At 34.4% G+C, this 11,169-nt stretch overlaps 4 protein-coding genes across 5 annotated transcripts; 3 read left to right on the forward strand and 1 right to left on the reverse strand.

Annotated features, from left to right (window-relative positions):
- Positions 1-1,324: 1,324 nt before the first annotated feature.
- Positions 1,325-4,830, reverse strand: LOC120777712 (ATP-dependent RNA helicase DDX42). The gene is made up of 2 exons (XM_040109190.1): positions 3,413-4,830; positions 1,325-3,349 (listed from the first exon to the last, which is right to left on the reverse strand). The coding sequence occupies exons 1-2, from the start codon at positions 4,721-4,723 to the stop codon at positions 2,291-2,293; spliced, it is 2,370 nt and encodes a 789-aa protein (XP_039965124.1). The 5' UTR covers positions 4,724-4,830; the 3' UTR covers positions 1,325-2,290.
- A 170-nt stretch (positions 4,831-5,000) lies between these two features.
- LOC120778548 (biogenesis of lysosome-related organelles complex 1 subunit 4) lies at positions 5,001-5,968 on the forward strand. Its single transcript, XM_040110397.1, has 3 exons — positions 5,001-5,063; positions 5,123-5,194; positions 5,253-5,968. The coding sequence occupies exons 1-3, from the start codon at positions 5,001-5,003 to the stop codon at positions 5,637-5,639; spliced, it is 522 nt and encodes a 173-aa protein (XP_039966331.1). The 3' UTR covers positions 5,640-5,968.
- Positions 5,969-6,470: 502 nt separating this feature from the next.
- Positions 6,471-8,196, forward strand: LOC120776906. Its single transcript, XM_040107977.1, has 4 exons — positions 6,471-6,488; positions 6,610-6,786; positions 6,839-7,953; positions 8,024-8,196. The coding sequence occupies exons 1-4, from the start codon at positions 6,471-6,473 to the stop codon at positions 8,055-8,057; spliced, it is 1,344 nt and encodes a 447-aa protein (XP_039963911.1). The 3' UTR covers positions 8,058-8,196.
- Positions 8,197-9,288: 1,092 nt separating this feature from the next.
- LOC120778827 (selenoprotein F) lies at positions 9,289-10,254 on the forward strand. 2 transcript variants are annotated; one of them, XM_040110837.1, is made up of 3 exons: positions 9,289-9,406; positions 9,462-9,577; positions 9,637-10,254. In XM_040110837.1, the coding sequence occupies exons 1-3, from the start codon at positions 9,368-9,370 to the stop codon at positions 10,013-10,015; spliced, it is 534 nt and encodes a 177-aa protein (XP_039966771.1). In that variant the 5' UTR covers positions 9,289-9,367; the 3' UTR covers positions 10,016-10,254. The 2 variants fall into 2 exon arrangements, with proteins under 2 accessions (XP_039966771.1, XP_039966772.1); XM_040110838.1 differs by having other exon boundaries at positions 9,340-9,406; positions 9,451-9,577.
- The last annotated feature ends 915 nt before the right edge of the window (positions 10,255-11,169 follow it).

Here is an 11,169-nt window from a genome sequence, read left to right on the forward strand (position 1 = left end):
AAAATAAAAAAGTATTAAAAACAACAACAAATTGTGATTTTTCTTTTCATTTGCACTTATGTTTTAACAACAAATCGGAACAGAAACACTTGACAGGCGGATTTTATACGAGTTATTGCGCGCACTTTTGAAATATTCTTAAATTTTTGCTTACAAGCCAAGCAAAACAAATAAAAACAAATTATTTTAGATGAAACCACAATAAAAATGTCCGAAGCAGCACAGCAAAAACACTAAAAAGCCGCGTTGTGGTTGTTGTATGTTGGTCTGGCATAATTCGTATGCTTATAACAACAACACTGATTATTTTTTAGTAGTCCCGCTGTATAATTTTCAGAAAATTTCGAATTTTACTGTATAAACATACAATTATTAAATTTGCCTGCAAATTTCATTTTTATTCAATATTTAATTTTTCATTTATATTTTTAATTGAAAATCTGACAAATTTCTTCTTTATATGCGAAAACTTACATAATTAATAAAAAAAAGTTTTGGTAAAAGCGAAATATGTATTTTCATATTATTAAAAACGAATACGTGAACTTTATGAATGAAAACCCGAATTTAGTAAACAAAAAATATCCCCTTTATTAGTTATTTTTTTAATTATTACTAATTTTCCGATTGTTTAGCGGGCGGCAAATGGTAAAAATAATAATATTTTTGTCATCCAGTTGTTTAAGAAAAAAAATATTTCTTGTAAATAATTTGGTTTTACTTGAACATTCACAAAAACGAAAGATTTCACAGCAAAATAACAAAAAAAAATATGGTAAAATAAATTTAATTAAAAAATAATAATAATGAGAAAGCATACATAATTACTCTTCTCTAGTTAAATGAATCTTAACTTTTCCCTCAAAATGAAAAAAAACTAGTGATTGTGAGCGGAGCATAAAAGTAATAATAAATTAAATATATAAAATTATATAATGTTTGAATATATTTAAAATACAAAATCAATAAAAAAAACTCAACAGAATTACAAAAATACATAAAAAAATAATCTGTTAAAAGTTCACATACAAATTATTAAAAACAGAAAAAAAAAAATGATAAAAATGCATAAGAAATAATTTCAACAAAAAATTATAATTTCATGAACGTTTAAGAAATTTTAAACACATAAAACACACAAATATTTAATGAAAATTTAGTAGTGGTTTCAATGTAAAACAAAACTGAAAAACTCAAAAAATGTAATAAGCATAGCAAAAAAATAAGACAAAAATAAAATGAAATTAAATAAAATAAAAAAGTTAAGAAAAAAATTAATTAAAAAATAAAATAATGCAAAATAAATCAAGTAATTTTAGTAATATATAATTATGCTAAAATCTGCTTGCCACAATCTTAGCACAAGGTTTATTATTTGCTCGGTGAAAAGGATCCATTATATATATGTATGTTTGTTTATAGAAGCAAATTACAATAAAAATGAAAAAGAGAAAAAAATACAATTCAAATTATTTAAATAAGAATTAAGTAACAAAAATGCGCAAAATGTGATTTTTATTATAAATAAAAATGCACAGAGATTTCGAGCAATATGCCGATTTACAAAATTTATGTTAAAAAATAACAAGGAAGTAATGAGAAAAACAAAACAAAAAATAAACGAATAAGTATTTAAAACATATTTGTGTACATATTAAAAAACCAAAAAATATTTAAATAAATTAAATTTAGCGTAAGCGAGCATATGGTCAGTGGCAGCGTGTTGATTATTGCGCAGAATGCGAGTCGATATATTAAGAATGACATGAGATGAAAATAAAAGAATTACGGAAAAAAGTTATGAACGTATGTATTTTTCTTTTCTCCAAACTTTATTGGCATTACAGCGTAAGGTAGGTAGAAAGTGGTTGCTTATAAATGCACTTAAGCCGAAATCAAACGTGGTAAGCATTTAACGGCATTTATATAAATAAACCTATAGAATATACACACACTCTTATGCACATCCGATGAGTAGTTCACATTTATTCTTTAGTGTCAGGATTGACTGTTTACAGCTTGCTGCGTACACATAATTATTATTATGCCAATAGAGAATAAATACATAGAAGACCAAAAGAGTAGGGTGCTGCAACTTTACGCAACCAATAACAGCTATTTTATAGTGAATCATTTTTTATTTGAATGTATTTAGCTTTACTTTGCAAAAATGTGAATGTGCAAAATGATTTAAATGTAATACCAGCGGACGCCAACTCTTCAATCAATGTCTTTATGCCAAGTACGAATATTTATATGCAATTGGTGCTTCATCGCTTTCGCACCAGTTTTAGTTCCAACGACTCTTCTTCTTGCGTGGTTTTCCACTGTCATCACCAGCATTAGACGCTGTTGAGTTGCCACTCGACGTTGAGGACGTTGGCTGCATTGAGGGCAACACAGGCGCCGGTGCTGCGAAAACGCCCGCCTCAGGCACAGTCTTTTCCCATGTGCGATCAGTGGAAGCCCGAAATTGCGACATGTATTGTGCTTTGTATGCCTCGCGCATGGCCGCGTACCGATCGGTTGCTGGACCCGCAGCCGATATTGACTTATTTATGGATGCGAACGAGGAGGACTCATTTGCTGAGTTCGATTTTATGCTGCTGGTGCCGCTACTGCGTTCACGATAGCCTAAACCGGTGCCACCAATGGCAATTTTCTTGCCCTTGCCCTGTTTGAAGCGCGAACTGCGGAACCACGAGCTTTTCATGGCCAATTCCATTAAGTCGTCAGGTACTTGTTGATCGGCACCTTCTAGATTGCGCACCAGATGACCGGCGAACTCTTTGTCTTTGTCGGTGACCAAGGTGTAGGCAGTACCTTTTTCACCCGCACGGCCGGTACGACCAATGCGGTGCGTATGTGTGTCGATGTCGCGTGCGATATCATAATTAATAACGTTGCGTATATGTGGTATATCCAAGCCACGTGCAGCCACATCAGTGGCAACTAGTATGTCGCATTCCTTTTTCTTAAATTGTGTTATGACTTTGTTACGATCGGCTTGATCTAGATCACCATGCAGGAGCAAACAGTTGTATTCTTTTACCATGAGGTTATTGGCCACAGTCTCGGCGTCAGCTTTTTTGGTGACAAACACCAATACACTGCCTTCCGATAGGAACTTAACCAAATGACAGAGCAGCCAGTTCCACTTCTGCAGTGGATTGGGGAACACATACACATACTGCGTAATGTCTTGGTTGGCTTCATTGAGGTCGCCTTGCACGATGCGCACGGGATCGGTGAGTACATCGCGTGCCAAACGTTCGATACGTTTTTTGAATGTGGCCGAGAATAGCAAAGTTTGACGATCAGGACGCACGTGATTGCAGATGGACCGAACCTAGAATAAAAAAGGATGTGCAAATAAAATTTAGACCTTACTTTTTCCAACTTTGTTGCAAACCTGTGGCTCAAAGCCCATGTGGAACATGCGATCTGCCTCATCTAGCACTAGAAATGTTACCCTGCGCAAATTTGTCGCTTTCATTTTTACCATATCGATCATTCGACCAGGCGTAGCCACAACAATCTCGGCGCCCTGCTCAAGTGCTTTACTTTGCTCCCATTTCGAGCCACCACCATAACAACATACCACATTAATATTGTAGACTTTTCCGAACTTTTTAGCTTCATTGTATATTTGAAGCGATAATTCACGCGTGGGTGCTAGAATGAGACCAATGGGACCATCACCTGTGCGCAGCTCACGCTGATCCATTATGTGCACAAGCATAGGCCAAACAAAAGCTGCCGTCTTTCCAGAACCGGTTTTTGCAATGCCTATAATGTCGCGCCCTGCTAGGGCTGTAGGCACTGCCTGCGCTTGTATGGGCGTCGGTTGGGTATATTCTGCTCGGCGAATTGATTTCATTAGGCTTTCATCGAAACCAAAATGCGCAAACGAGGACACTGGTTTTGGTGGTTCTGGCCCAGTCACTTTGACGCCCAACGTTTTCCGCAGCTCTCGGACCTGCTCTTCTGACAGCTTGGAAATTTCTTCATGTTGCGTGTAGAAATTCTTTTCAAATGACTCATATTCAATTTCAGAGTGGTATATAGGTGGTAAAGGATCAATGTCTTTCTTTTTGGGTGGCGCTATTGGATTGCCATCTTCGTCATATTCTATTTCGATATCAGAACCATCATCGCGAAGACCTGCATTAGGATTTTCTTCCATATACCGATAATAACTTTCTTCGTCGTCTTCGTCATCTATATCTCCGCGCACGCCCTTTGCATTTTTTGGTCCGGGAATTTCTTCGACTGGAGAAATTACTGCATGTTCCTTTCGTACTTTTTCCTTCTGTACTTGCTGTTCTATGCCAGCCATAAACTGATCAAGAGGATCTTCATCGGAATCACTTTCTGCCTTGTTTTTATTCACATAGCCGGGTGAGCCTGGTGCAGGAATATAGGCTTGTTCTGGGGTCTGCTCCTCATCATCATCAAAATATTCATCTTCTGTATGTGCTTTGCGTTTACCAATGAGATTTTGAGAAGCTGTGAACTGGCTTATCGAATCCAGTGATGTATAACCGTACTTAGTAGCTCCAGTGGTTCCAGCGACGCCGCGCACTCCCCCACCCCCTCTCTGAGGTCCACGATTATTAAGCGATGAAGGTGGAGGTACTGCATTCATAGATGCTCCAACATTGCGGTTCTGGTTCACTTTATATGGAAAGCCTCCACCGCCAATTCCTCGGTAATTACTCATTATCTTTAGAACAATTTAACTCTTCAAATTTACTTGGCACAAATCAGTTTATGAAAATATATTTTTTTCGCTTAAAATATACACAGCCGTCAAACAAGTCAAATCGATGAGAAATTTAATGTCAAACAAACATTCACGTTTAGATATGTTTAGTGGATAGAATATTGCAATCTGCCGTGTGTGCTAAAGAAACACATCCGCTGTGAAACAGCTGTTTGGTTTTCACTTCGCCTTGCTGATAAGATAAAAATATTTGTTGACAACTAAAAAGGAAATTATGGTTGAACAGGCTGCGGAGGGCTATGCAAAAATTTTGCAAAGCATTAATTTGGAACGAGAGGTGAGCCAAAATATCGTGCATAATGCTTCATCGTAAATTTATATCTCAAAATCCCACAGATTAATCCAATTTGTATGAGTATTGAGGATATGCTAGCACGACTGGACGAATTCGAAACCCTACTTTCTAGCGTAAGTAAATTAAATTGAATGTAATAATGAATATAAAAATTATTAAGTTTATTCACAGGTGCGTGCCGAAAATAACAGCATTTTGGAGAATCACGTCAGTGGCATACTTGCTTTTAGCGATGGTTTTCAGAAACTACGCGAACGCATAGATAAATTGGAACAGTTTGTAGATAAGGTAAACACTAACGTCAATGAGGTGGAAAAGTCACTCGATGTTGCGGAGCTTGAGTTGAATGTTACAGATTATAGTTTAAAGGGTTTACTTATTAAACCACTCCTGGCCAAAGCCAAGTCATCGAGTATTTCTTCTGAGACACCGGAGCAGCCTCAAAGTAATTTAAAAGATGGAGAATTTCAACCGGTACAAGTATTTCAAACAAGTGCACACTTTGATAACAACCAAATTAGTTTTAGTGAAGAGGCACAAGAATATGAAGCTAGCTAGTAGTGGCTTAAATCTAAGTTATTAAATGTTAAATACATAAAGTTTTAGTCAATTGGACAATGTGGTTAAATGGAGGCCTCTATATGTACTAGATAGTATAATCATTATTCAAAACACTTTAAAAGTTGCAATATAAAATATTTAATTTGTTATTTTATATATAGTGTCAATGTGTAACAAGTGTAAAGTTATGCCACGGATTATTTAAGAACTCAGAAAATTGTACATGCACTAGTTGCTTTCAAGTCCACATACATAAGAACATATTTTATATATTTATCAGTGGAAAATATTTTAACAATATTAAAGGTCAATGAATTCATTATTAATGTATGTCTTTTATATTATTATTATTATTATTATTATTATTATTATTATAGACGTATTTTATGAGAATTTAGAGTTTCAATTTATATTTACTGTCCGTTAAAAACATTCCTTTTCAGCGCTTCCGAGTAATTATATTTATTAAATTTCTTTATTTTACATTTATTTGTGGTTTTAAAATGTAAACAGTGACATCTTGTTCCTTATCGATTTTATTGTTTTCTCAGCGTCACAATCGTAAACGTCGAACCATTTGGAATAATTTTTTATCAATTACACACTAATTGGTGATTCATTGCATAACCGATTGTTAAAATGAAGCAAATTCGTAAATACATAAATAGTACACACTTACAAATTAGAGATGAAGATAAATAAGTTGAGCGGCTTGCTAATTTTTTATTTATGGACCGAACAATCCATACAAAACCGGGCGGACGGGTTATCTGTACATTTTTCATTAAAAATAGGTCAAAATAAAAATGTTTGCATTGAGTCGCTAATATGACTATCTGTGATGTGGTGAGGATTCGCATTACTTTCCAAAATATAGCTTAAATTGATAACTGCTCTGTTTTGTGATTCACATTCGCTTTAATTAGCACAAATTATCGAAAAGTTAACAATTCCTGTAAACATTTAGCCGACAGTGCACAAACATTTTCTCACTTCAATCTTCTTTTATTTATTTTTCTCATTTTCAATTTTCCATATTAACTGTGTGTTTATGTATAAAAGCCATAAATATAATGGTTACAAGAGTAGTGTTGGTTCATATTTCAAAGGTTCATGCAGCAAATATAAAACGATGCGACAGATTGTGAGTAAATACTTATATTATATAACACCAGGCTAATTATATTTTCTTGAAGATAATATTGGCTAGTTTGGTGGCTTGCTGCGTTGCGGCTCCTACATCACAACTAACTTCTATGGTAGTTAAAGGCCACGATTTACCGCTAGAGCGTCCTAGTCCTATTAATCCGGATGTACCCAGTGATCCTAAGCCTGCTGAAAAGATCACCAAGATCACCGACCCGAAAGAGATTGTGAAACATAAACGTGAAGCTGAGGACAACCCTTATGATCATATAATACGTTTTGCGCCAACTGCGCTACCTGTCAGACAAAACGAAAATAAACATTCACAAGAGTCAAGCGAGCACAGTCTGGAGGCTGATTCGACTCACCATCGTCAAAAGCGAGAAAAGAGGCAAAATAAAGAAACCAGAAAGTCTTCAAAAGTATCTGAGCCTACACCTGTACCATCCCGCAAGACCCATCCTGGCCCAGCGCCTGCTCGCGATTTACCCAAATCTCGACAACGTCGTCAAGTAGATCCCCATCTAATTGGAGCATCTACAGTACCAGTGGCACCACTTCTTTATATTGATGAAAAAAATAAATCAACTGAAGAAGAGGTTCAACATGAAACAAATTCTGAAGATCCAGTTGTATCAGAAGTTGGTGACCACACTGAAGCTCACGAATCAGAGAGCGCAGATGTAGCAACACCAGTAAAACGTGATATACCAGTTCCATTAGTGCCAAAATATCACCATCCTGAGGAATCACCAAAGAGCGGTGACAAGACAGAGAAAAAACAGAAAAATAGTAGTGAGGAGGATAGTGAGTCAAAAGAAAGTAGTGAAAGTAATGAAAGCCATGCAGACTCTAAGGAAAAAAAACCAGTGATCCAATCTCAAAATCTGCCCATAGATCATCAGCAAGATCCACATATCCCAGCACAAGCTTCACACACCACGATTAACAAAGAAGAGCTAGAGGAACACACTACACCAGTTTTAGAGCAAAGCAAACCTGCTGAGGTACAAAACATTACATCTGCTATAGAGCATGTAAATGAACCACTCATGGAACAGCTAGCCGACGTTTTGCCAACTGAGGTCATCGCTTATGAAACTCCTGCTAGCAAAGAGACTGTCACAATTAAACATCCTGTACCTGTTGCAGAGCTGTTTTCAAAGTAATATACAAGATATGCACATATTTGAATATAATTGCAAATTAATAAATATTTTATTTATCTTTTGTAGTCATAAACCGGCACAAACTCACCTTGCTCGCTAAATTTGGAAATTATAATATAATTTTTCAAATTCTTTCTTAATTTACACTTTAGTTGTTAACAGTTTTGTTTTTACACTTTAAAACCAATAACACATTTTGTTTATACACGATTATAAATAAAACAGATATTTAACAATTATTACACTTAATTTTCACTTCCGCTGCATCAGGTTCCGAGCTGTTGGCGTTACAAAAATTGAAAGCTTGTCGCATTGATGCTTTATTAAGTAAAATATCCCTGGAAATATATATGTATGTATATGTATATGTTTACTCCTATTCTCATTAAGCGCGAACAGCTATGTAGGTCCGTTATTTAAACAAGGTGGCTAAATAACTCATACTATCAATATTTTAATATTTACAGTATTGATACTCTTTAGTTTTAGTACTTTTATTAACTTGAATAGCATTCATTAAAATAAATAATAGATTAATATGAAATAAATATTTTTATGCGTTCTGAATTCTATGTAGAAAGTAAACGGATTTAAATTCCCTACGTAATAAATAATTTCACCCAAAGGAAGGGAGGAGCGGAATTCGCTGTTTCTGCTATTACGCATTTGACAATTTTTTGTGATTAGTTGAATATTATATATATTTGAATGTTACATAATAAGTTTGATTATATCTTAAGTGTATTGGATTGTGAATCGGCTTTTACGCGCAGTAAAATAATTTAATATATGTGCATAATTTACTTAGGTATATGGCTCTCTATGCAGTTTGCCAATTAACGTACGTATATTCATATATTAAACCACCGAGGCACAGATTACTATTAACATTTTTATTAGGGTAAGTCCAACAAGTTTTATTTCTATGTATGTATGTAGTAAATATGCACTTATATTAAGCATATTTGAATTGCAAAATAAGCAAACCTAAAAGGTTCGTCCCATACATCTCCCAACTGTCATTTCCGAATTACTCAGAATTTACGAAGGAAATTAATTGCACTGCAGTATCGACAAACCGTTTGTGAATTGTTGGGCATAATAATGGGTTTTGTTATTTAAAAGCTAAATTTTTCTTAAAAATATAAATTCCGAAAAAATGCTTTAAAGTATAAAATATATCTTCATAAGTGCATTAATAAGATGCGAATACTGAGTAATCTACCAAAAAATATTTAATTGAAATATAAGGTCTTGCTGATTTCAATAATTCGGCGCCCTGTGATATTTGCGTAAGTACTGTCAAATGAAAGCTGTGTTTAATAAACATTATTCTGCTGCCATAATTTAATAACAAATTGTACGTGTCTTTTATATTTACTCGGTTAAATACTTACCAAAATTATAGAAATGTTAAAGTATATTGCATTGTTACTGGCTTTATATGTTGTAAGTATTGTTTATTTGCAACAAATATATATTTCAATAATAAGAAACATTTCAGTGCAGCATATTTGCTGAGTTCACAGCACAGGACTGCCGAGAACTTGGCTTTAACAAAGCCCAACTAATGTGTTCATCCTGTGAAAAATTAAATGATTTCGGTTTGGATTCGATAAAGTAAGTATATTTTTCCTTATAGGTTTTAAGTCATTGAACTTGTCTACTTTTTCTTAAAGACCACATTGCAAGGAGTGTTGTACGCCTGATAAACAGCCGGCTGCACAACGGCGTTGGCCGAAAGCCATACTCGAAGTATGCACATGCAAATTTCGTGCTTATCCACAAATTGAAGCATTCATAAAGAGTGGTAGACCGGCGAAATATTCGAATTTACAAATTAAATACATGCGTGGCCTTGATCCGACTGTCAAATTACTAGACGCTCGCGGTAATGTGCAGGAGACGTTATCCATAACCAAATGGAATACAGACACCGTCGATGAGTTCTTCGATACGCATTTAGAGAAACCAGCTGGCAAAAATAGCGGCAAATCTGCTTATAGCGTGGTGGAAGAGGAAGACAGTGACGATTACCTTGAAACAAATAGAATTTAGTAGCAACTTGTAACATAGCATATTTAGCAAATTATTCAAATTAATTTGTGTATTAGCTAAGTTAAATGTGTTTATTTTAATAGTTAAGTAAAATTACAAAAATATCTACTTACGTGTACTCGAGTCAAAGTTGAATAGAGCATTATATAGATAATAGGTTCGTACAATGCAATAGAGTCGCCGCTGTAGTAGCAGTGCCAATAGATATGAAAAACTTTGTTCTGTGCATTTTTAGAAAATGTAAATGTTTTTAATTATGGATTTTTTTTTGTAAACCTTACTCAAATTTCGTGTTTTTTTATTAAATGTCAAATCTATTTCATTTCAAAACCAAAGATTTCTCGTATTTCTAGGGTTTCTCTTTTAAGCCTACTAAATTGAATAAAAGTCAACTTTTTGCTTTGTTGTTTGTAGATTTACATATCTTCAGTTTTTAATATTGCACAGAGCTTTTAAATAAATCCGGTACAAAAGTGATAAAAAAACTGTTTGTTTGTATAAAAAATATGTTGTTATAAATAAAAAATATGAGAGATTATGAATTGAATTATGGTGTTAATTGACGTATCCCGCACTTACATATGTAAACTCAAGAAATTGCTTATAATCAGCACATAAAAATATTTATTTTATGAGAAAACTTACAATCAAGAGAGGCGCGGCTGTTCAAGGGAAGTGATAACAGTGACTGGTATTTTTATATATGAATATATGAAATTGACAATCTATTAATTTGTTTACTAAAATACTTTGAAGGCTTTCATTAGGGTGGTTAGAAGTACGTTGAAACTCAGGATGATGTAAATATTTTTGTTTTGAATGAAAAGCTGTCAATTCAGCAGTTTTGCTCAACAAATTCTTACCTAAATATGTATCACTTGTATGAGGTGGTTATATAATTTGGTAGAATAAGCTGGCGTTTTAACTTTATTCGCTATGTTTTGTATTTATTACCATCCTAACGTATGAGCATTTACATATTTATTTTCGTCATCTCATTCATGACATGCCATCTATAAACAGTAAATCTATCAGTTCTTATCAGGCAGATAGGCTTTTTGAAAGGAGGCAGGCCTTGCTTTGTGCCGTTGCACCCCACATGGCTACGCCAAATGCACACGGATCATTTGATTTGCGTGGAACAATAAAATCTG

This window comes from Bactrocera tryoni, chromosome 5 (assembly GCF_016617805.1).
Source record: "Bactrocera tryoni isolate S06 chromosome 5, CSIRO_BtryS06_freeze2, whole genome shotgun sequence".
NCBI classification, from domain to species: domain Eukaryota; kingdom Metazoa; phylum Arthropoda; class Insecta; order Diptera; family Tephritidae; genus Bactrocera; species Bactrocera tryoni.

Bases quoted from the DNA above. Each gene is read 5' to 3' on its own strand.
- LOC120777712 (XM_040109190.1), bottom strand. From the start codon at position 4,723: ATGAGTAATTACCGAGGAATTGGCGGTGGAGGCTTTCCATATAAAGTG. The intron at 3,350-3,412 runs GTTTGCAACAAA...TTTTTATTCTAG, and splicing joins ACATGGGCTTTGAGCCACAG to GTTCGGTCCATCTGCAATCA.
- LOC120778548 (XM_040110397.1), top strand. From the start codon at position 5,001: ATGGTTGAACAGGCTGCGGAGGGCTATGCAAAAATTTTGCAAAGCATT. The intron at 5,064-5,122 runs GTGAGCCAAAAT...AAAATCCCACAG, and splicing joins GCATTAATTTGGAACGAGAG to ATTAATCCAATTTGTATGAG. The intron at 5,195-5,252 runs GTAAGTAAATTA...GTTTATTCACAG, and splicing joins TCGAAACCCTACTTTCTAGC to GTGCGTGCCGAAAATAACAG.
- LOC120776906 (XM_040107977.1), top strand. The intron at 6,787-6,838 runs GTGAGTAAATAC...ATTTTCTTGAAG, and splicing joins ATAAAACGATGCGACAGATT to ATAATATTGGCTAGTTTGGT. The intron at 7,954-8,023 runs GTAATATACAAG...TATCTTTTGTAG, and splicing joins GTTGCAGAGCTGTTTTCAAA to TCATAAACCGGCACAAACTC.
- LOC120778827 (XM_040110837.1), top strand. From the start codon at position 9,368: ATGTTAAAGTATATTGCATTGTTACTGGCTTTATATGTT. The intron at 9,407-9,461 runs GTAAGTATTGTT...GAAACATTTCAG, and splicing joins TGTTACTGGCTTTATATGTT to TGCAGCATATTTGCTGAGTT. The intron at 9,578-9,636 runs GTAAGTATATTT...TTTTTCTTAAAG, and splicing joins TTCGGTTTGGATTCGATAAA to ACCACATTGCAAGGAGTGTT.